Here is a 25,580-nt window from a genome sequence, read left to right as displayed (position 1 = left end):
ATTTTCTAATCCCTTTTGTTAATGTACAATGTACAGTATGTTGTTGGACCCATGGCATGGGTGGCGGGCGAATATTTAACTTTTCAATTAGCATTGATCATATTAGAGCAACTCTAAATGGGCCTAAATCTGATACTTTTTTTTTGGGTGCTAAATCTGATCCTTTGCTGTGCCTTTGATTACTTTATGTTAGAACTTGGATTTTGGATAATTCGTTGCATGTTTTAACCTAATGCTCTCTTGGCCCAAAAGATCATCTGAAGTGTCTGCTCATCAGGGAGAACAGAGGAAAAAAAAATGTTGTAACTCGTAAATGATCTGCAATTGCTCAGAAACGTAATGACATACAAGTTTTTCTTTGAATTTTCGGCACACTAAATTGGTTTTAAACTTCCAGAATGGGGCCGTCAATCTAACCTGCCCATTGCACAACCAATACTATGTACAAGAGTAATACCTAGAGGATAGATTGAATTCTATACAACGAAGATTTCAAAAAAGAAAAAAGGTGTTTTTTATTCCTCATGCTGCAAGAACAAGGACTTTAATTGTTCCTTGGCTATTCGCAGTCAACATTGTTGGGCTATCACTCTTCCAACAAACAGCACTAATGAAGTACGATCCTACATCGTCATCATTATCATCTATTTCTGAAGAACCAAATCTATGCCAAGCCATAGGTTTGGAGATAGCCTGCAAGTAACAATCACAATTGAGTTAATTCAAGATTGAGTTCATAACATATATGTTCTTTAGATGTATTGTTTCCTGACCTTGTGATAAACAAACACGTCATTTGTCTCACTGCCACAAGCTATGAATTCGCTATTAACTGTGAGACCCACGAAATTCTTCTCATTCATGTGGCCTCTATATGTGCACGGCTGTGAAAAAAGAAAAACAATTTGTAAACTTGTAATTTGTTTGGACTTTGGATATCATTGAGATAGAAAAACAGGGTTTTTTTCCCCAATGATAGAAGTAGAAAGTGTCATGAACAGAGCCATATCAATTTAAATCTAATGCAGTCACAGACTCACGGCCCCATAAAAGCTACCATGCACAATTATGACTAAAAAATGATTATTTCCTTTTTTCTGAAATCCCCTACAGACTTGCTCTAGCTGCAACAACTACTAGTGTCTAGATTATCTCCAAATATTGTTAATTTCAACAGTCTCAAAATTTAATTTGACAATGTGAACTATTAATGAAGCATTAATAAAGAAACTGAGATAATGAAATTAGATGAAAAAAAAGCAAGAGTGAACATACTTGGAGCGCAAAATGGACATTTAAAACCTGAACAATAACTAATAGTGTCCTGAGAACTTACTGGCAAATTTTCCCGTACATCCCACACGCGCAATGTGCTATCAGTAGATGCAGAAGCAAGCTCATTGCTAGACAAGAATTTTACATATGAAACAGCTTTTTTATGCCCACTAAACACGTGCAGTGGTTGGCTGATATTTCTCAAGTCATAATAGTGAATGTGATGATCTGCAGAACCCACCTACAAAACTCCCAAGTATTAGAGGTTATATTTGGATTTAATCCAGCTAGGTTGCCAAAGCTGATACTGATTTTAATTTCAATCAAATGTGAGTCAGGAAGGCATTGCGAAAAAGCCAATGTTCTTTCACCAGTTATTGAAATAAAAGGAAAAGAATAAACAGTGAAATATTAGCATCAACAATTTGAAGATATTTGTATCTAGATAAAAAAATAGAAGCAAGCAGAAAATTTTGAGGGAAACATACTGCCACATAAATGCTTGACCCCGGATTATACTTGACAGAACAAATATTTGCTTTCATGTCGATGTTAAGAACACTTGCTTCTTGCTGCATGCACCAAATTTTGACCTGTATAATACCATATTAAACGAATTCAAGCTGAGGCTACTTTTTAATCATAACACCAAAATAAGCTCACATCAATATTTTATGAGTTCAAAGAAGTAATAATAATAATTATCCAACTTGAGAGGTGGGACTTCCAAATGGACATGGCTAAATGACTAATGTGAAAATGCAGCTAGCTCATCTTCTCATTAAGGACCCTAAAACAGATTATTTCTATGTATTAGTTTGCATGAAACAGAAGAAAACATTTTTCACAGGAACATAATTGGCTTGGCATACAGATTTGATGAATTCATCTTGCCACAATGTTGTTAAAAGTGCGCCTAAAACTCAAAGCTTGAAGCTCCAAGGTCTGATCACTTCGCTTGACAAAAACAAAACCTCATTTAATAAAGCATGCTTTAGACATGCTTTTTGGTGCATTTTGAAGAAGCACAAAGCACACTTAGGCGGGCTTTTTTATTTTATTGCTAAAAAAATACGAATCTTTCAAATTAATTGCTTGATCTTGAAAGAAATGACATGGACCATAATTTACTATACAACCACTATTCTTAAGGTGGTGTATTACATAAACAATTTTTTAAATTTCATGTCAAAAGACACAAACAAGATTAATTTATTATTCTTGTACTTATTGATCTCTGATTTTTAGATGTATTTTGATTGAACCATATACATCATTGGATCATAGCTATCATGGTTACACATTATAAAGCATAAGAGAATTATATAAAATGTTATGTTTAAACTTTCTACATCTAGATTATATTATTGTCCATTGATAATTGTTTTCAATTAACTATATAAATATTTTAAGAATTGAAATAAGATAAGTAATATTTGAACTTACAAACATCATAAAATTACACTTGCTTAATAGGTAAAATATACAAATTTTCAGTTTGATATTTTTTTTTCCTACTATATGTTATGAATATTTCTATTAAAAGTTATTAAATTTTATATTTGAAAAATGTGTATTTTACTTCAATCAGTAGCATATAAATAGACAATCTTGGCAATGTCATGGCCAAGCATTGGACTCTTTCCATGAAGCTAATGCAAATGGATTGACTAAATTCCAATCTAAAAAGAAGTTGACCATAATTTAGGGGCCACATGGACTAAGAACATGTTGGAACAATTCAGTCCATCAGTATCAACACTGCTTCACCCCAACCCCCCCCCCCCCCCCCCCCCCCCCCCAAAAACCAAAAAAACCTAACTGCTTGTGTCCAGATCTGTCTGAAACATCCTTTTTCCTTGATTGAATAATAGGCTATTTGAACTCAAGAAACTTCCCAGACTTCCTTGAATATATTAATAACATCTTTGATTCTGACAGTCCACACATTTAATATGGCACACCTATAACTCATCAATTATCAAATTTATATCTCTATTACATCTATACTAGATTGAATGTGGCACACCTATCAATTATCAAATCTATCTCTTTTTCTACAACACATATTACTATACAGCTCACCAAGTAGCACAATATACTCCAAATTATCCAATTCGAAGTACCTTGCAGTCATCACTGCCTGAGACAAGCATTGAGGGATCAGTGCGTGAAAAATCAACACTCCAAGCTCGCTTTTCATGCTCCTCATACTCCATCACACTCTGGAAGGAAAATATTCATGTTAAAGAAAAGGCCTACAACTAGAAGCTTGGAATGATGACCCAAATTATACGATGCATGTATACAGATCAAGTTGTAAGAGAATTTTATTTGTTGGGATAACTGAGATCATATGTTACATAGTGACTAAATGAGAAAAGGAGAAGCATTACTACCTGACGAGTGTTTACGTCCCAAACAGTCACTATCCCATCATAATCACTACTAGCAATATGGCTTTTAGTGTACTTATTCCAGCTCAAGCAACTCAGCTTGGATCGTGTGGGCATCTCTACGATAGGGCAGTGGACATCTGCTGGTTCATTCACCACCTAGAAGTGATCACAAAGGCAATAGTAAATCAATCAAATAAATATAAAAATGCAATTTGTGCAAATTAAGGAACTTTTTTTTGGGGTGTAATGATCAGCTCACAGTGCCTATTTGAAGAAGCCTAAATTAAGAGTATTAAGCTTAAGTAGTTGGATGATCACAACAGTAATAAATGCTGAATATTCCCAAGATGAATGATAGCGATTATTTGATCAATCATATTAGAAAAATACATAATCTACCAAGAAAGATAAATAAACAAAAGACTGCTGTATCCATTTCATATTAAAATGTATGTTTTTATATTGGTGAAACCCATGACCTCACCCTTCACCTTGTATTACAAGGAGAGGAAGTGCCACTTATGATAAGTAAGGAGCTTGTTTTTGGGGTGTACTCATCAGCTCAAAGTGCCTAACTCCCTATTCAAAGAAGCCTAAAGGTCCGTTTGAATAGAACTTATTGCTGAAAACACTATAGCAAAATAATTTTTAAATGTGTGAATAATATTGTGGGACCCATTTTTAAATTTTTTCTGAATAAAGTCCTTCTGAGTCCCATGAACAGTGTGTGAACAGTGCAATTTGTCTCCTGTACAGTGAATCTGTGCATGAACAGTGCGATTACTGTTCATACATGCTGAACAAAAAAAAAAAAAAAAAACTGAAGCGTGAAATAGAAAACGCAGACGCGCTAAGTCCTATCCAAACGCTACCTAAATCAAGAGTTTTAAGCTTAAGCACTTAGATGATCACAATAGTAATCAATAATTAATATTCCATGATGAATGGTAGTGACTATTTGATCAATCCAATTAGAAAAATAAATGATCTCCCCAGCAAGATAAATAAACAACATACTGCTGTATCTATTTACGTAATTTTTTTTATTGCTAAAACCCACAACCTCATCCTTCACCTTGCTTTACAAGGAGAGGAGATGCCATTTGAGCTAGAGCTCAATGACTTTATAGAAAGTAATAAAGCAACAAAGACATGATAGTAGAAAGTTGAGATCAACTAGGTCATTGTATTTAAGAATGTTATTAAAAACTAGTCTCATCACACGCGCTTCGCACGTGTGATGAGACTTTTCTTTTTTAGCAGTCTTATTTTGTAGAAAGAAACTGTATTTAATTATTATTATTATATATATATATATATGATTTTTATTTTAAAAATTTAATTTATAAGTGAATAAATCAATTTAAAAATTAATAGGAGAGTGGTCCTATTTTTTAGGCAATATTTTACCGGATTGTCCTTTAGGTTTGTCTCTACTTAAACATAAGACTGTAGGGGCATCATTGAACTAAAAAAATGAGTTTTTACCGAATTGTCCTTTAGTTTTTTCTCTATTCAAACATATGACTGTAGGGGCATTTTTGAACTAAAAAGATAGGAATCCAAACAGGGAAAGCCCCATAAATAGTAGTATAGATATGTAAAAGAAATGGCATGCAAGACTGTTTTCCACATTCCTTCCTATTGAGCTGTCTGAAATAAACAACAGGCCTAAATGGCATGGAAGACTGTTTTCCATATTCCTTCCTAGAGTGCTGTTTGAAAGAAACAACAGACCTATCATACACACCCAAAACAAAATGTCCAACACTTACTGAGGAAAACTCAAAAACCTTGATGCGCCTTGAAACACCAGCAGTAGCAAACAACTCATCATCACGATCAAATTCTATACTGCAACAAATATGGTGGGGATTTGAAATTCAATAATTAAAAGTGTTAAGAGACGCTAAATAACGAGAACTTGGTTGCATTGCATTGACAGCTAAAAATTCCAGAACTCAGTTTGCTTGTTTTGTAGTTTTTGCATGATTTGGTATGACATTTAAATTTCCATTTACAAATGACTATGGCCATGAAAACTTCATGTTTAAATACATCAAAGTAATATAAATATAATTAATGGTTATAGTTTACAAACCTCAGATGATAAAGAAGAATCACTCTCAGCAGATTTTCTGACCCTAGGGTTTGAATGAAAGTGTACAATATGCAAGGCATTCAACTTACCTTGACACAATATTCGCAGCATGAAAAAGGTCACCATGCCTAAGTTCAGCAATGACCCTTAATCGACTATATCAAAGCAACAAAAAAGTGATATAAGCAACTAAAGAAAATAATGTTTCCCAACAAGGAAATGAATACAAAAACTAAAATCAACGCCACAAAATGTTGGTACCTGTATCGTGTAAAGGTGGTCAGCACAGACTGAAAATCATCAAGAGAAGGATTATAACCTTCTCTACTTAAGGAATTTGGGTTCCTTTCTTCCTGCTTGTCTGATTGTCTGTTCCAAATTCGCCGCTTTTGCAAATAACACTCTTGTAGCTCATTGAACTGTTGCAAGAGAGGGTAGAAAGAGTAAATTAAATGTATAAAATTAAATCTAAACCATCATAATAATATTGAAGTCACTAGGCCATTCAACTAAAGTACAGATCAATTTGCACAATTTCTCAAGGCAACATTAGCCAACTTCTAAGCAGTCTTAGTCTCAGTAGTAGTTATTTAAGAAGCATAAGTATGGGTATGATACGATATGGGATATGGCGATATAGCAATTCGTGAAATATTAGGATATGATACGGTGGATATACATGTATTAACTAATTATTAAATTAAATTTTATTTTTATATATTGCTAAGCGTTTATTTTTAATTAATTGTTAAGAATGTATCAATTTAAGAACAATACTGGATAATAAAGGAAATCCATGGCCATTAAAAATTAAAAAATAAAAATCCTTATAAGTTTGGGTATCTCTCACTGTCCATATCCAGGCCGTATCCCGGACGTATCAACACTTATAAAAAAAATAAATAAACTAAAAAAGTAAAAATGCTGGGTTACATGCAGAGATATCCCAAAAGTATTGGGTACGGAGAAGGGTACTTGAGCAAAATGGGGTATCCATGCATCCTATTCTTAGAAGGTACAATTAGGGTGTTGGCCAACAGAATGTATCAATAAAGCAGCTAAAGGGACTTTCCCTCCAAAATAACAGAAAGCCTACCTCTGGCATCAAAATTCAATAGAATATAATAAATTAATAATCCAAATCTTGTCTGATGGACCACAGCCAGTACACACTGTCAGACAGTAGCGGCTCCAAGAATATTTTCTAACGGGTTACTCAAATTCATGTTGAAGAGGTTGAAAATTACCTTTTTGTAAATAATATTTTCTTATTTCATCTTGATCATTAGGATGATAAGATAAACTATTTTCTCGTAACACATGATCCGAAGGAAGATTTTTTAAGTCAACATGAGTTTTCTAAGAGATGAATCTTAGATAGGAGATAAATCTTGTGGTACGGGTGATTTCCTTATCTAAATATTATCCATAATACTAGTATGAGACTAAAGGATAAATTATAAGTTCATTGATCATATTGTTTCTTAGCATTACTCTATTAAGAATTCAATACAACAATACAATCATTTAAAAAAAAAAAAACTGTCTTCACTCCCCACTATCCCACGCCCCACTTCCACTACCTTATACTTAATTGTCTTTTAGTTGTCTGTTAGTGTTTACACTTTACTGCCCACTTAATTTTATTTAATGAGATTTAAGATCTACAAATTACTCATTTTTGTTGTTGGGCTTGCTAATTATTATTTTTTCCAGATTTGAGATCAAATTGGTTTGTTATTGGGTTTTTTTCTTTTTGTTTACAAAGGTTTGTTTTGGTGTTGAATTGGTTTGTTGTTGGGCTTTTTTTTTGGACAGGATGCTGTTGGGCTTCTTTTAGGGTGTTCAAATTTTTATTTTTAAAGTGGTCAAAAAAAAAATATTATACATAATTTTTTCCCCAATGTGGCGCTGCCACTGCTGTAAGATGCTAGAGAACAGGGTAATAGGATAACTCAGTTCAATGTACCAATTAGAAGATATAAAAATATTTGTAAGATCACTAACCTGTAAATGGACCCGCCTTTTTCTTGCTGTAGCTGGTGCTGATGGAGAAACAGATTGCAAATCTAAACCACTGTAAACGTCCTTTCTTTGAAGTGATTGGGAGCTCAGTTGAACCTTTGCATCAGCTATCTTGTCCTGTGATCCCATCTGCCTTTGTAAAGAGTGGGCACTGCAGTTACTGCCACTTCCTTGTTTCTCAGTAAACAAAGCCCGTGCTCTTTCTGCTATAGTTTCATCATTAAGCATCTGCAGTTTTAATGAGGATCTCTCTTTTGCCCTGTAAAGTTCTGTTCTAAATCTCTCTACAGCATTTACATCCTCCTTTATAAAATGGAGATCGGCTTGTATCTACATGATAATCAGAAGACCATCAATTTACAAACTAAACATAAACCGAAATTCAACAACAAATACTATGGCAGTCAATTAACAATGAAGCAACAAAAATGTTTGACGCCATGTATGCAGCAATTACAACTAAAGGGTCCCCAATCCTTCCAGAAATATGTATAGACTGTAGAATTCTAATTTATGCATCTTGAATAAACAAGCAATAGTCACTTGTGGGACTGCAGGAAAGAGCAGTTAAGACAATCATAGCACATGGGACTCAGAGGGTTCTCCCCAAGGTTCACATATTCAAAGTTCCAGATACCTTAGTTTTTTTAAAGAATAAAATAAGCACCTGACTTCTTTAAGCATGCTCCACTTGACTATAAACTCATATGCAGTGTCCATCTGACATGATTAATTTTGCTAACTTATTTTATCATTCAGCTTAGTTTTGCTACTATTCATAGGTCTCACTGTATTTTTTGGTCCTATTTGTAGATCTTACTATACTATTTCAGCTAACTTTTACCTTTATCTATAGTACTTTCAGTAAAAAGTTTTCAGTTTCAGCAAAATAAGCGAATCCTAAAAAGACCCGCAATAAAACAGATGATTGCTGATATTCAAAGAGGTCTAATCTTTGACTCTATTATTACCCATTAGGTACAATCTGCAAGTGGCAACTCCACATGCCTCTTATGGTTCCACAACCAGATACTTCCACTAGAAAATATTGACATAAAAATAGGAAACAAAATAAAACTAAGGCACAAATAAATAAAATAAAGTGCAAAGACCTCCTTAAGCTCTTGAAGCTTCTGTTTCCGCAGGGAATGTAAGAAGTCAAGCAAGATCTGCATGTTTGTCTCAGCTTCTTCTTGCTCCATTTTTCTCTTCTTTTCTGCAAGGAGAGACAGCAGGCCATCTAGCTCCTTAATTGACACCTTGCAGCCCTGTCTAAGATCACAAGAAAAAGTTAATAAAATATAATGAATCAAGCATAATTATGTAGTTAGAATAGATTTTTATAGTGAATGTAAACAGATGTTAGTGATAATGCATCCATTGATACAGTTGACAAGTAATTTAATTGACAAACGTAAAAATAGGTCCCAACTAGTAAAATAAAAAATCTGCAGGCAACGTTGAAAATTTCTATATATTAACTGACCTGTTGTAATACCTGACGAAGATGTTCAAATGGGGATGCAGATTTTGCTTTTTGACGAGCAGAATTTTTCTTCAATAACTGCAAGGTTCAACACAGATCAGTAAACAAGCAATACTTTGAATTTATCAATGTCAAAATAGTAAGACACTAATAATGTTCAAACATAAGAGCGAGCAGTTAGATAAGTGAAGCTCAGTTCTACTGCCTATTCGATAATATCCTCTCTCTCTCTCTCTGTTTGCAAAAAATGCATGCACGTCCAAATGCTCCCTGTTATATCACAAGCTTTAGAATTTTTTTGTTAGTTTATGTTCAAGTCTTTATTGGCTATTGTTGTGGGGACCACAATTTGACTCCCTACAACCACTCTAAAAACAGGCCCATGTGATGTGATGTCAAATGTCATAAAAGATTTGAGTGTGTCTTCCCCATCACCAATTGGTTTTGAGGTGAAATGATATAGCTCACGGTTTGACAAATGGTATTAGAGCCAAAGTCATTGGTTTGAGTCACAGGAGTGTCATTGTGAGGGAGGGATTGTTGGGGGACCACAATTTGACTCCGTACAGCCACTCTAAAAACAAGCCCACGTGGTGTGATGTCGAATGCCATAAAAGATTTAAATGTGTCTTCCTCATCACCAATTGGTTTTGAGGTGAAATGACATAACTCACGGTCCAATAGCTATGACTTAAAGGCTCTCAAGACAGTGAAAAAAATCACTATCAAAATTTGGGCTATGATATTGTACACCATATAGAGGGTAAAATTTAAGAGCATATACCATAGATATGATAGACAAAAGCATACGATATAATATTTAACGGATTATTAATGGTTAATGAGATTCTGAAATGGTGGTTCTCATAAGATGCCAGCCAAATTTTCTAAGATTATGGACAAGTATTTGAAGTGATGATTATACTAATTCTGTTCTTCCATCTGATTTGAAATATAAAGGAATAAACTATGACAAAATCACTCCAATCCCTAAATCAAACTATTGATAAAAATGGCATGTAGGAATCAAGCATCATCAATATCATCTGGTGATTTGGGCTAAGGTTTGTGATCCTATTCCGTCTGGAGGTTTGGCTATTAGGAGCTTGAGGTGCTTCTATAGCTAAAAAATTACGGTCCATGGAGTTGGGTTTATTTGGAGTTTGTTAGGTGATGCCACAGTCCATTGTTGAGTTATTAGTGTGTTGGCAGGTCATTTTCGCCATTAACGGAATGATCATTTGTGGTTGGCTGCCCATTGCTCAAAGTGGTGCATACGGAGAGAGAGAAACAATTGGTGTTTTGAGGACACAAAGAGAGTTATGCCTGATCTCAAATTAATTTTCTTTAGAACCTTGTTGGATTGGATGTCAGTTTTGCGTAATCTTTCTATATAATCTTCTTTTGATTTTAATAGATTCATGTAATTTGCATGATTAATTGTATGGTCCCCAGCTGTATACTTCATGCATAATTGGGAGACTATTTTTGTTATATTAATAATAATATCCTTACTTATAAAAAAAAAATGGAATCAAGCATAATCAAACAAACAATTTTAGCTTAAATTTCAATAAGAAAAATCACAGCCACGTTCTGACATAAAAAATCAAAATTTAAACAAATGCAACACGAAAATAAGCATAACAGTTAACGTTAATCCAACTCTAACTGAGATCTATTTCTCTAAATTTGATCAAATTAACATTTACACTGGAACATCTTCATTCAATTGCCAAGAGACTGCACACTATTTCATTCTAAGAAGCATGGACACTTCAAAACCCCCGGTGTGTCTGTGTCGGACATGCCGGGACACTTCTACATGCGTGTCATCCTTATGTTAGTATAAAAAAAAAAAAATTTAATTGAAAAATAATTCCTTTAATTTTAGATATGCTTTTAAAGATTTTGATAGTCATTTATTTTGAAAACTTATAAATAAACATAAAATATGCCTAAAAATATATATTAATTATTTAATTAATTAATCAATTGTGTTATCCCAACTTGTCGTGCCCTAATGTTTCAAAAAATTTCCCATTTTTAGAATCATGATTAAATTCACAAATATTGCTTTTGGGATGAATTGGTAATTTACCATCCGTGTCCGTCCGTGTCCGTGCTTTATAGAGTTTGGAATTTTGACCTTAATTGGTTTTGGACTGACATGGAAAATTAAATTATACTTTCTGAATATTTCACATAAAAAAAATTAAAAAAAATTCAAACATAGCAGTTCCAGATCGTCAACAATGAATTGAACAGTTCAGCATTCGTCATTTCATATATTTTTTTTCCCACACATATATTTTCTCAGAAGCCAAACAGAGAAACCATACCTTATCGAGCAGGAAATTAGGGAAGATGTGATTGGAGGTGAGGAAATGAGAGCAACAAGGACAATCGGACTTATTGTTGAGGTGAGTCACAATGCACATGTAGCAGAAGCTGTGTCCACACGCTGTGAGAAACGCGTCCCTTATGATTTGCATGCATATCGGACACAACATCTCCTTGTCCACGTCATCACCACAACCACCTCCTCCTCCTCCTACAACTACTTCCGCTTTCTCCGCCGCTCCTTCCGCCGACGGTTCCGGCGGAGGATCCGGTGGCGGTTGAGGTTGTTGCTGTTCCGGTGGTGGTGGTTCGGCGGTGAGGTCCAGTGACGTCTCGGCTTTCACTGTGGGGACCAGTGCGCCCGTTGAAGTTGAAGTCTCTTCCATCTTTCTTTTTTTTTTTTTTTCTCTCTCTAAAAAAAATTATGATTTTCTCGCTCTAGAAATGGAAATGAAATTCTGTGGATTTGAGGTTTTGATGTGAGAGCGTGGATTTGGATTTTTATTTTTTTTGGGAGGAGTACCGTACAAAAGAAGAAAAGGAATGGGAATGGAAATGGAAATGGAAATGGCAAAACGTCGAGTCTGTGAAATGACTGACTTATATGAGTGGTGGTTTTATGCGTAAGAGAGAGAAGAGAGAATTTTTGTGAGGGTGGAAACGGCCCACGTTAACGCGGGCGTTTTCCTTTGATTGATTAATTTATTTATTGGTTCAAATTTATATACGACGGCGTCGTTTAATTCTGTGGTGATTGTTGACCTACTCTTTATTATTAAGATTTTGCTAATGTGTTTTAAAAGCATACAATAATTAATTGTTTTTAAAAATATTTTCTTGAGAATTGAAAAATTATAAATAATTTTTTTAATTCTAAAAAAAATATTTTAAAAATAGATGATTTAAAAAATTCTGTGGTTATTGTTGACCCTTATTCTTATTATTCTTATTATTATTATTATTATTATTTGTTAAAAAAATTTAGGCGAGGGAGGCTACTCCATACCAGTAGATTGCTGGCAATAGGACTTGAATCTAGACCTTTTGAGTATAGCATTTGAACTTTGATTTTTACCAATTGAACTAACTCTTGTGAGCAGTGTTGACCTACTTTCATTAAATCTACAACTACTCTTTTTTCTTCTTTTTTTTTTAATTCTTAATTTAAACCCCACATTTTTTGTATTGTGACAATCAAAGCATGCTGTCTCGATCGGGTCCATTAAATTCTACCTCAACAAGAAATTTGGCACCAAACTCTTATAGTTTTATGGAATAATTATTAAACCTTATACTTTTAGTTCTATTAATTTCAACAATCATAATATCATGTTTGACTCCGTTAAATTCTGCCTCAACAATAAATTTGACACCAATACTCACGCAAGAATAGGGAAAAATCAATTGTATGACTCATTGTATTATTTGCTCATAGTGAAAGAGAAAAACATTACCAAAAAGATAATTTCATTAAGAAACTAATCTATCAATATTCTCTCTCTCTCTCTCTCTAAAAAGAACATCACAATTGTCTTAAAAAAAGAAGATAATATCCATATTTATGTGTAATTAAAGTGTGGGTTTGTTGGTTTCAAAAGTATGAGATTTAAATCAACACAATTAAAAGTGTGTAAATTTTAACAGAATGGGATTGAGGGTTTTTATTTTTTATTTTTTAGAATACTAAGTATTTTAACACACACACATAAAGGAAAAGAGAAGAAGGTTTTTAAAGAATCAAACAATGGTGTATATTCAAAAGGGTCTAACTCTTAGATACACAACATAGACTTTAAACCTCTGTAACTCACACTCATTTTTTAATATAGGATTAACCCACTGTTTTTTCTTTTAAGAATAATAAGTATTTTAATACACACACAGAGAAAGAGAAAATAATGTTTTAAAGAAACTAACAGTGGTGTATATCCAAAATGGCGTAACTCTTAAATACACAGCATAAACTTTAAACCTCTATAATTCACACTCATTTTCCAATGTAAGATTAACCCACTGTGTAAGTTAGTTTGTAATAGGTATAAAACTATAGGTTGCATATAGATTTGAGGATTTGGAGTATAATTGTAGTATAAATTGTTTGATATAAATATTATTATATCACATGGTGATGTGAACTTCATAGATTTTGCTAAAAGAAAAACACTTATGATGTAAGGGATTTGAAACAACAACTTACCCCTACTCATTTAAAATATGGATGTCATTTCAACCCATATACTAATATTAATTAAATACCTTCATAAATTTCATTATATATATATATATATTTTTTTTTTTTTGAAACTGATATATATATATATATATATTATTTCATATCAAGGCATCTAACCTAGAAATTGAAATTGAAATAATTCCTTTTAAATTACATTTTTCCTATAAATATCCCATTTTATAACTTCTATTTTAACCTTAGAGGCAAATAGTCATTTACATCTTGCGGGCAAGATCCTAATTTTAACCTTTAGACCTTTGATTAATTTTCATAAAGTGAATCTTGAGGATTCCACTATTTAAACAACGTGTCATAGGCCTCGATTGGACCATCCGATCATAAGATATTGTAGAATCAAAATTCAATGGTTTGTATGCATCCATGTAATTAAGGTTGAATCACGTGGGATTAAGGATAATTAATTTAAAGTGTACTATGAACCATTTATTTGAAAATAAGACAAAGTTTAGTTATAATATTGGTTATAGCTTAAAGTTATAAAATTTGTTGTAACTCAATATCATTTTATTATAGGTGAATTTTGACAAATCTTTTATTGGATTACATTTTCTTCTTATATCTTTCATGTTTGTAAATTTTTTAGAAAATTAAATATCAATAGTTATGTTATCAATAAATTATTTAAAAAACTTTTTTTTTCTTTTCACTCACTGCTCTTTTTCTCACTGTGTATCTCTTACAATTTTCTTTTGTTCTATACATTTTTCTTTTCTCTTTTGCTTGCTCTCACTCATGCAATTCTTCAAAACTGCACCGGTCATCATACACTGGGGCTTCTCTTCACTCTTCTCTTCCGCACCAAATGGCCATCCCTTTTATTTCTTCACCTTTTTCTTCTTTTCTTCCTTCAACGTGTCTCACAAGCTTAACATCACATCTTCATTTATGTGGCTTCACTTTTGTACATTCCTTCGTAAATGTTGCTCTGAACTTTTGTACATAATATTATATATATATATATATATATATATATATATATATATATATATAAAATCGAAACCCCAGACTTCTTCACAATTTTTCACATTAGCATTATTTAATAATAAAAAAAACAAAAAATCAGTTAAAAAAATACATAACCTTTCACACGTTTAAACCGTTTCTATTTTTGCAACCTTGCTACCTATCCTACTGAAACAATACTAAGTTGTAACTGTCTTGAATAACATACAATAATTTTGTATTTACCTATTGTGTTGGAGTCAAGTTACCATAGAAATAAGAATTCAACTTCCTTTAGATATTAAAATAAATAGGATAAGGGCTGAATTGCCAGAAATCTTTGGCAATATTGGTATAGGAATAGGAGTAAAGACTTATGCCTCACAAGACTATTCGGCTTCGTTCTTCTCTATATTAGTACTTTTTATTAGTTGAAAAGTACTAAGGTGTTTAAATTTGGTTTGTTGATTTACTTAATTTTGTTTATTCTTAATTTTGTTTTAGAGATTGGGCCTCCTGCCAAAAAAAATTGAATCAAGGTTAAAGGTATGCTAATTTACAATTAAAATTTTCCAATTTCTTGGGTTTTATTGTATTTGAAAAAAACAAAGTTATTTTTAGGGTTTAATCTAATGTAGAATTGTAGATTCTCACATTGTTTGGCTAGGGTTACATTACAGTTGATGATAACTATATGTGAATGTATATATGTATGCTTTGGGCTAGCTTTAGTTTGATGATTTAACTAATGTTTGTTCCTCTTCTTGGCATTTGTGAATTTAAAGATTTGAAGAAAAAAAAGTTTCTTAGTTGGATTATTATGTGATTTTGTTTGTGTGCATCTATATTTTTATATTATAGCAGGGTTTCATTGATTTTTGTTAATAAGTTTTGGCTTTGGGAGAAAAAAAATTTCTATTATAAGTTTATAACCTTGTTCTTTTTTATTTTAGACTTCAAATCCTATATGAAGCAAAAGTCTCTAAACAACCAAGAAAATAAACACATCTTCGATATTGTTCTCATTGCCACAATACCAGTAGCTCCACTATTGCTATAGCTATTTTCACCAGGGGTAACTAATCTTTTTGTTATATTTCTCTATTGTGAAGTCATATATTCTTTTCTTTTGTTTCAATAATTTCTAGGCTCTGAATTATATAATTTATTATTTTTTTTTTTTTTGGACTTTTGGAAATTTTAACATCTGATTCTTTGATTTCTCACTTTTTTTTTTTTTTGCAAGATCTGAAATTGTCTAACAGATTCCAACAAAATATCCACAAATTATTCTTTTGAAGATAACTCATCTTTCTCTATATTCTTTGTTGTGTAATCACACACACACACATATTGTTTTGTTTCAATAATTTTTGGGCTCAGAATATTCAGATTCTTTAACTTTTTTTGGCTTTTTGAAAGATTTAACATTTGTATTTTTGGGTTCATTTTTTGCTATAACTGAATTTGTCAACTATATAGCCATGGATTAGTTTTTTGATGGTAGCCACATCTTTCTTTTATATTTCTCTGTTGTGTGATCAAATATTTTGGTTATGCTTTAATAATTTCAGCTTTGAATTTTATATATGATACACTATACATATATGCAAAAAAATTTTATACATTACACGGGTTAGCGACTAGTTATAAAGAAAAAAAAAAGGAAAAAGAAAAAAACCTTCAATTCTTTTTCTTGGAAAGCTTCTCCAGCAATCTCAATCAACTTTGCTGACTTCTTGGCAATTTTTCCAACAAGCTCAATTAATAAGCTAGGGTGTGAATGCTCTAAAGAGTGGGCTGGACATGTGGGTGTCGACACCCAACAGTATCGAGTATCTTTATCACTGATTCCTGGAATGATTGATTGAGTTAGTTATTTTCAAAGGGTATAAGCTTCAGCTACAGACAGAGGCTCTTTAGCTGCTGAAGAGTTCTTGTACAGTATAAGAACTCCTCAATTCTTATACTGCATGCACAACAATATGGTAATTACAAGAGCTCCTCAATTCTCCTGTCTTAATATAGAGTCATGGTAGGGGCAGCACTGATATAATAAAATTATGTAATTTGAGTGGTCTGTTTGGTAAAAGATTTCTAGTAACGTTGTTGTTTTGTAGAAATATATATAAGTGAAAAAGTGTGTAAAAATACATGTAATATTGCTTTAACACTAAAAACTGTTGTTTAAACAATAGTAACAAACACCCTTTGAGATTGTATGGTCTTCCAGCTGTATTCTTCCAGCATACTTGGGAGACTATTTTTTTATATTAACAAAAATTACTTCACACACACACACACACACACACACACATATATAAAAGGAATCAAGCATAATCAAACTAACAATTTTAGCTTAAATTTTGATAAGAACAATCACAGCTACGTTCTGACGTCAAAATCGAAATTAAACTAAGCATAACATTCATCGTTAATCCAATTCTAAGTTTCTAACAGAGCGTCTTTCATTCAATTTCCAAGAGACTGAACACTATTTCATTCTAAGAATCATGGACACTCCAATTCTAAGCTTTTGGGAGAATTGCATCCATGTCGAAGTCCGTGCTTAATTTGAAATTTTGGCCTTAATTGCTTGTGGACTGATATGGAAAACTAAATTATACTTTCTGAATATTTCACAAACTAAATTAAACATGCAGTTCCAGATTGTCAACAATGAATTGAATAATTCAGCATTCGTCATTTCATATTTTCCCACACAGGAGCCAAACAGAGACCATACATTATCGAGTAGAAAATTAGGGAAGATGTGATCGGAGGTGAGGAAATGAGAGCAACAAGGACAATCGGACAATCAAAGCATGCTGTCTCGCTACATTAAATTATACTTTTTTTAATGAGACCTAATACTTTCATTGAACCTACTACTACTACTACTGCTTTTTTTTCTTTTACACAATTTAAATCCCACAATTTTTGTATCATGACAATCAAAGCATGCTGTCTCGCTCTATTAAATTCTAGGTTAACGAAGTATGTATTATTCATAAGGGTTTTTTTATTAATTTTCATTTAATTAAATAAACAGCAACTCCCTTGTAAAATTCTTAATTTAGGGGGGAAATGTATTTTCAAGTGGGCTTTTTCATTTTGGGGACACTATCACAAACTCACCCATTCACATGAGTTTGGCCCTATTGGAACCAGTTGGCAGGCCAAGGTTGTGGTCTTTCACTTGTGTGCTTGGAGATTTATTTTTATTTTGTGTGTTGCTTGAAAACCAAGGTAGTAGTAGCCGTGGATCGTGGTCTGCCTTAGATTTGTGTCCCTTGTGGCCAACCTATCACCCCAACGCTAGGGGTGTACACGGTTTGGTGCAGTTGGTTTTGGAGAGTTTTTTTGCACCACACCTATAGGGTGCGATTTCACCGTATGTTTGACTGCACCTCACTTTTGGAAGCTAAAAACCGGTCTACACAAAGTTTGGTTAATCTTAGCGGCTCAGTGCGGTTTGTTCGATTATGTGGGCTGGGTTTTTAAAAATTATTATTCTAAGTTTTGTGCTTTTGGGCCCCTAAAAAGAAGCAATTTGAGCCCATTTTGACTTCTTTTTGATTGATCCTTTCTTTATTTTCAAAAACAATAAGATTAAAAATCTTAATCTGTCACAAGACTCACAACATTCCAAATCAAATACACAATTATAAAGTATCAAGTCTCAACCATAATATGACTTAAATCTCAACCTATCAAATTAAACATGTGTTTATTAAACACATCAGCGCATATTAATAAATCTGAACTTGTCACAACATTCCAAATCAAACACAAAATTATAAAGTATCAAGTCTCAATCATAACAAGAGAATTCTGACATGGCAGCAACATTAACATTAATATTTCTAGGGCCAAATTGGCCATTTACCACTTTTTGAGAAAATTATTAGCAACATACCACTGTTTACAAAATAAGTAGCAATATACTACTTTTTTGAAACTCGAGTTCATGAAACTTGAGTTTATTGTGTAAATTGAGTTTTAAATACTCAAATTTCATTTAAAAAAAAAAAAAAACTTGTGCTGATGTGGTTTTTTTTATTGAAAAAATGCCACATGAAACTCGAGCTTGGTAAACTTGATTTCCATGCAACACAATACTCAAGCTTACCAAGCTCGAGTTCTTTGTAAATACAAAACTCGAGCATAATGCTCTTTTTTTTCTTCTATGGTACTTGAGCTTACCAAGCTTGAGTTCCTTGTAATATGGAACTCATGTTTAGTAAGCTCAAGTTCCTTATACTTTTTTTTTTTTTAATTTTTATAATCAACAAATAAACATAAACATAAAAATAAGTAATTTTTTTTTATTTGAACGCACAAACATAACTTTTATTTATTTATTTAAATAGAAGCATTATAAAATATAGAAATTTTAATTTCAAAATGTTAATTTTTAGGCCACTCATACCCCTTGTTTATTCATTTTTAACACACTCATCAATTTCTAACTTCTCGGAAGCGTTAAGGCAATTGGTTAAAATATTGAGGGTTACAATGAGAAATTAGAACAAAATGTAAAAGAAAAATCTCACTCAATTTTTAGCCATGGGCACACCGAAAGAAGTTTAAGCTACATATTGTTACTTTATCAATCTTTTTCCGAATTACTGTATGGTCAAATGATTGATAAGAATTGCAGAAAGAGTGGACCACTCAGATATAAAGAAGAACTCACGTCTTACCATGTCTGGATATGTAAGTTCTTGACTTGCAGTGTTTCTAAGAGGAATATGGGAGATTTTTCCTATACATTTAAGTATTTGGCTAATGATGTGAAAGTTGCTTTGGCTACTTTTTTTCTTGGCGAGTTTACATCATCAGCCAATACATTATTGCTCAGTAGCAAACTTTTGGATGTACAGAAAAAATCTTTCACATTCCTCTTCGAAACATTGCAAGTCAAGAACTTACATATCTAGATGTGGTAAGACATAAGCTCTTCTTTATATCCGAGTGGTACACTCTTTCTGCAATACTTATCAATCATTTGACCATACAGTTATTTTGAATAGGATTGATAAAGTAATAATATGTAGTTTAAACTTCTTTCGGTGTGCCCCTGGCTAAAAATGGAGTGAGATTTTTCTTTTACATGTTGTTCTGATTTCTCATTGTGACCCCCAATATTTTAACCAATTTGACCATAACACTTCTGAGAAGTTAGAAATTGATGAGTGTGTTAAAAATAAATGAACAAGGGGTATGAGTGGCCTAAAAGTTAATATTTTGAAATTAAAATTTCTAGATTTTACAATTCTTCTATTTAAATAAATAAAAACATTTGTTTGTGCATTCAAATGAAAAAAATTACTTATTTTTATGTTTATGTTTATTTGTTGATTATCGAAAAAAAAAGTATAAGGAACTCGAGCTTGCCAAACTCGAGTTCCACATTACAAGGAACTCGAGCTTGGTACGCTCAAGTACCATAGAAGGAAAAAAAAAAGAGCATTATGCTTGAGTTTTGTATTTACAAAGAACTCGAGCTTCGTAAGCTCGAGTATTGTGTTGCATGGAACTCAAGTTTACGAGGTTTGAGTTCCATGTGGCATTTTTTCAATAAAAAAAATGCACGTCAACACAAGCTTTTTTATGATACTTGAGTGTTTAAAACTCGATTTACACAGCAAACTCAAGTTTCATGAACTCGAGTTTCAAAAAAGTGATATATTGTTACTTACTTTGTAAATAGTGGTATGTTGCTAATAATTTCATCGAAAAGTGGTAAATGGCTGATTTGGCCATATTTCTAGCATAGTAATAACATCAAATATAGCAATAGCACAGCCATAGGGAGGAGTAGTAGTGCAACACTACAAAGTAGTCAAGTAGTGCTTGACAAGAATATACCGTTGGTACACTACACAACTACATATTTTTCACCAAAAAATGGAGGTAGTTTAGTCTACTAAGACTGATAGTCTAACAATTTTCAAGTGTGTGTTCAGTGCTTGCGTTGTCATGTGTGCATCTAGTAAACAAAAATAAAGGAGAGAGCGGCAACGAAAGCATCAAGCCAGCAACAACCAACCAGCAGTAGCCCCAGCACCTAAACACTCCTAATTTAGGCCTCTCCATGATTAAATCAGCAAAATATCCACTAAAAAAATTTCTGCAATCAGCCAACCAACAACTCCAATTCCAAGTCATCATATACAAAAAACCCCATCCCTACAATGTCAATACCCAAAAAATAATAATAAGTAAAAAGTAGAAAGCAGTGCATCACAATTAACACCATTGCAAACAACAACCAACAAACACAAGCAAATTACTTAAAATTTAAGTTACCTTGGGTAGCTAAGTCCAAAAAATAGGCCCACCTTCCAAATCAATCTAAAATAGAATTTGTACCCACGGTGGGTTTTGGTGCAAGCTCTAAAAGGGAAAAAAAAAATTGTATATAAAAAGTAACTCACAAATAAATAAATAAAAGATAAGATATAAGAGAATTTATAACTAACAAAAGCAGAAAAAATTTAGAAAAGAACATAAACACATTACTCGATTCAAGTTCATAGTTTTCCACTTCATCCATTGCCTCTCGTAGGTTAATTGGTTCAGTTGAATCCTTGAACCTCAACCAATTTTGTGTACAAATAAAAGCTTCAACAGTATTGGGAGACAATGAGCTACAGAAACGATCCAAAACACGACCTCCTGTGCTAAATGTAGATTCTAATGCAACGGTAAAGACGGGAATTGCCAAAACATCACGGGCAACTTGAGAAAAGATCCAATATCTTGAAGAATTCACCCTCCACCAATCAAGAATATCAAAGCCTTCCGTCTCCGGATCTACACTAGCTTCTAACAAGTATTTGTCCAATTCAAATTTGCATTCTACATTATTCTCATCTACTAAGTGCTGTTTGTATATGTTATTATACATCTTCATCCTCTTTTTTGCACTACCAAAGCCACTTAGCATGGAGGATATGACAGCAAAATCACTACCACCAGACTCACTAGTCCCACTAGCACCACATGGGGTCCCTATTGCTCCACTATAGTACTTGTACAACCTATTCAAAGCATCCCTAACTCTCAATCCTAATTCATCAGCCTTCTCCTTGTCATACCATTGCTTAAACTAAAACTTCACATATTTCAATTTAAATCTAGCATCAATCACAACAACCACAAACAACATCAAATTTTTCCTATCAACACTTTCCCAATACTTATCATACTTCAATTTCATTCTTTGTGCCATACCCTTTAACAAAGGATCACCCCTACCATTACACAATTGATTTAATTGGTCTTGAAGACTAACAAGCTCATGGAAATACACATTAGTAGTCACAAACAAAGAACCAAAAAAATCTTAAAGTTGCCTCATAAAACATACCAAGAAATTTTGTAAAAAGTCTTACATTTTCCCAATCTAATAACTGAGGGGGACCACTAGATGGATCCTTCATTATCCTCCATTCTTTCAAATGCAATCACAAACTTTTGTGCACTTTCTAACATTAAGTAAGTTGAATTCCACTTTGTAGGCACATCAAAGCACAACAAACTTTTGCTTTAAATTTTTTCTTTTTCAACACATGCCTTAAACTTCTCAAATCAATTAAGAGAGGATTTCACATACCTCACTACATTATGAACCTTAACAATTGACTCATTAAGGTCCTTTAGCCCATCTTGCACAATTAAATTCAAAATATGAGCACAACAGCATATATGAAAGAACTCACAACCCAAGAGGCTACCCACCCTATCCTTTGTTTTCCTCCTAAGATAGTCTATAGCCACATCATTTAAGCTTGCATTATTAACTATAATTGTAAAAATATGATCTATTCCACACTCTTTGACCAGCCATTAAAACCTTTCTCAAACCCTTATTCTCTCTAATGTAAAGTCTAAGACAATCTCTTGCAACATTAACTTGAGAGGGAAGTTCAAACCTAGGTTCTACCTCTGCCATAAAATCAATGAACCCGCCATGCTCAACAAACCTAAAAGGTTGTTCATCAACAATTATCATCCTAGCCAAGGCCATCCTTAGTCTTTCCACACTAAACTTCCTCAACACCAGCTCATTAACACCCCCTCCCTCCTTTTTTATTTATTTATTTTGCTTTGGTAACTCAAAGTGGTTTGGCCTTTATCACGCCTATAGGGGTACTTTTTACAACTAGATTTTATATGGGATCACATGGCGGAGGTTCCATTTCTTTTTGGGTGACAATTATAACTTCTTTGATAATAGTTGCACTGTGACTTAGGGGGAAGGGGGTCACAACCCTCTATTTTAGAGAAATGATCTCATATCTTAGAAGACTCTTTACCACTATTAATTGTAGCTTATTGCGTTTTTGTTTGTGTTTGTGTTTGGGGGGGGTGCAGCACCTGATGGTGGAATGAGAGATTATGTATTTGGTTAATTAGCCTCAAAACATAGACTAGGAGTAGGCTCATTAGGGGGTAGAAGAAGAAGCACAAGGAGCCATGATCTAATTACATCAATATAAAACGGTCATATATACATAGTGTAAGGACCAAAAATCCAACCAGATATTAAAGCCCACTTAAAGCTTGAAGTGGATTCAATCACCCAAGGCTCAAAACAAAGAATTTGTAGAGAGAGAATAGAACAACAGACAGATGTGTTCCGAGGATAGAAATTAACATAAAGGAATAAGAAAACACGTTCCCACAAGTTTTCCCGAGCAGGAATCTATCACATTTCATTCTCTTTCTTCTCCCAATTCTTAGAGTCCTTTCTTTTTCTTTTCTTCTTTTTCCCCCCCCTTTTTCTCTAGCCCCTTTCATCTTTATCTATACTCCTTCCTCCTTGCATCTCCAACGTCAATCTCCCACCTAACCCCCTTCTTATGTTGACACTTGTTCGATTGCTTGTAGAAGGCAATAGAAAGGAATTGACTAGCTGTGATTTGCAAGCAACATTTAACTTAAGCACACAGTCATACATTAATTTCAATAAAATATTAGTAAATAAAAACTATACAAGCAGCTTTCTCAATGCTAAAATCACAACAATAAGATAATCAACTAAAATCACAACATATTAGCACGATATAATAAACTAAAATCACAACAGTAAAATCAATCAATAGGATGATCAACAAATAAATTTACGATCTTTGAACCCTAGAAACAAAATCAAACAACAAAAAACATGAGTGAACCTTAAAAAGAAATATAATAATAATAATAATAATAATAATAATAATAATAATAATAATAATACTAAAACTAAAAGAAAAATCAAACACAAACATGAAAGTTCGACACAACATGGTGAACTAAAAACAAAATCAAACAGGAAAGAAACAAAAATCGAACATTAGTGAACTCAAAACAAATATAAATAGTATGAGAAAATATCCAGGAACTAGTTAAGCCTTTGAGTTTTATTCCTTTACTAGGTTGAAGCTGAATCTCTTAAATTACCCTTGAAATTACAAGAAAATATCCCAAAAAAAATTAGAATAAATAAGAAACATTCAGTGACCACAAAATAAAACCAAATCAAAATAGGGGTTAGGATTGCCAAAGACAGAACTAGATAGTGGCAGAGCCACAGTAGAGAACAGAGATAAGAAGGAGACTGACTGACTTAGGGATTAGGAATTTTGTGAGACCTTGAAAGGAAAGTCAATCTTTGTGAGAGAGCGAGGTTAAGGATTAGAGATGAGTCTTGAGAGTGAGATTGAGATCGAGAGCTTGTGTTCTTAAATAGTGGAAGGTTAGGTGGGAGCCTAAGATTTAGAATTTTAGAGGGAAAAACTATTGTTTATACTGCGGGATTAGGGTGTGGAAAAAAAATTATGTGGCTGAAAGCAAAAGAGAAGAGAAAAATGGTTGGTGGGAGTGTGAGAATCTAAGATTGAGAGGGAAACACTAATATTTGTTTAGTGAGATTAGGGTTTGGAAGAAACATTATGTGGTTGAGAGCAAAAAAGAAGAGAAAAATGGTTAGTTGAAGGTGGCTGAGTCTAAGAGGTGAGAGAAGAAGTCTAAACTCTTAAAGAGGAGAAAAGGAGAGTGGGAGACAACTGAAGAGTCTTAGGCAAGACGTGTGTGGCTAAGATCAAAAAAGGAAAAAAAAAATCTTACATAGTGACTCAAATAGTAACCCATACAACATTGTTTTTTATTTTTTTAAATTTTTTTTCTTCAGAAAACTCAAGTGGCAAGACAACTAGACAAGACCTAATGAGACTATTCCATAGTCCACCTAACAAACGTTAATGTTATTATACACATTTTTTTTTTTATAAGAAAGTTATTATATTTATAACAAAAAAAATTATATATATAAAAAACATACTTGGGTCGGTTCGGTCTTCGTCAGTGTGCACAGCTCGGTGTCGATGGCCGCACCGGTCTGACGTCGGTACTGAAGAGATACCGCCAACCACTGTGATGGAAACCTTTGGCGGAGCCCTAAGCAGGGTGGGGTGGTGCGGTCCAACCGGTTTCTATAGGAGTCGATAGATCCACGAACAGGTCTACCCACTGCCCTATGATCACTTGATCATTTCTCATGGTTTGTAAGGACAAACCTTACCGTTCAGACCAACATGACATTCCTTATGTCACAAGTTGAGATGTATAATGTCCTAATCATGGGAACATTAAAGCTCTCTTTCACCCATATCGTAAACGCCCATAGAATCTACCCCTCGGTTTGGTTACTATGTATATTAAATTGCATGTTTTTGGTCATTGCATATTATTTGTTTAAATAAA

At 33.2% G+C, this 25,580-nt stretch overlaps 1 protein-coding gene across 2 annotated transcripts; it reads right to left on the bottom strand.

Annotated features, from left to right (window-relative positions):
• Positions 1 to 298: 298 nt before the first annotated feature.
• LOC142633403 (E3 ubiquitin-protein ligase COP1-like) lies at positions 299 to 12,215 on the bottom strand. 2 transcript variants are annotated; one of them, XM_075807636.1, is made up of 13 exons: positions 11,629 to 12,215; positions 9,287 to 9,364; positions 8,913 to 9,068; positions 7,783 to 8,130; positions 6,037 to 6,194; positions 5,865 to 5,930; positions 5,450 to 5,528; positions 3,675 to 3,830; positions 3,402 to 3,500; positions 1,764 to 1,868; positions 1,337 to 1,516; positions 774 to 884; positions 299 to 693 (listed from the first exon to the last, which is right to left on the bottom strand). In XM_075807636.1, exons 1-13 carry the CDS (start codon positions 12,013 to 12,015, stop codon positions 523 to 525), a joined length of 2,094 nt encoding a protein of 697 aa, XP_075663751.1. In that variant the 5' UTR covers positions 12,016 to 12,215; the 3' UTR covers positions 299 to 522. The 2 variants fall into 2 exon arrangements, with proteins under 2 accessions (XP_075663751.1, XP_075663752.1); XM_075807637.1 differs by having other exon boundaries at positions 9,299 to 9,364; positions 11,629 to 12,201.
• Between the last annotated feature and the right edge of the window lie 13,365 nt (positions 12,216 to 25,580).

The sequence above is a fragment of the Castanea sativa genome, chromosome 5, assembly GCF_040712315.1.
Source record: "Castanea sativa cultivar Marrone di Chiusa Pesio chromosome 5, ASM4071231v1".
Taxonomy (NCBI): Eukaryota; Viridiplantae; Streptophyta; class Magnoliopsida; order Fagales; family Fagaceae; genus Castanea; species Castanea sativa.
Note: the sequence above shows the minus strand (reverse complement) of the source record. Positions and strands in the feature narration are given on the sequence as shown.

What these genes read in the sequence shown, in the direction of transcription:
- LOC142633403 (XM_075807636.1), bottom strand. Translation starts at nt 12,015, where the DNA reads ATGGAAGAGACTTCAACTTCAACGGGCGCACTGGTCCCCACAGTGAAA. An exon ending in CTAATTTCCTGCTCGATAAG is followed by an intron (nt 9,365 to 11,628) that starts GTATGGTTTCTC and finishes TGAACCTTGCAG; the next exon opens with TTATTGAAGAAAAATTCTGC. An exon ending in AGGTTTTTGAGTTTTCCTCA is followed by an intron (nt 3,831 to 5,449) that starts GTAAGTGTTGGA and finishes GATCACTTCTAG; the next exon opens with GTGGTGAATGAACCAGCAGA.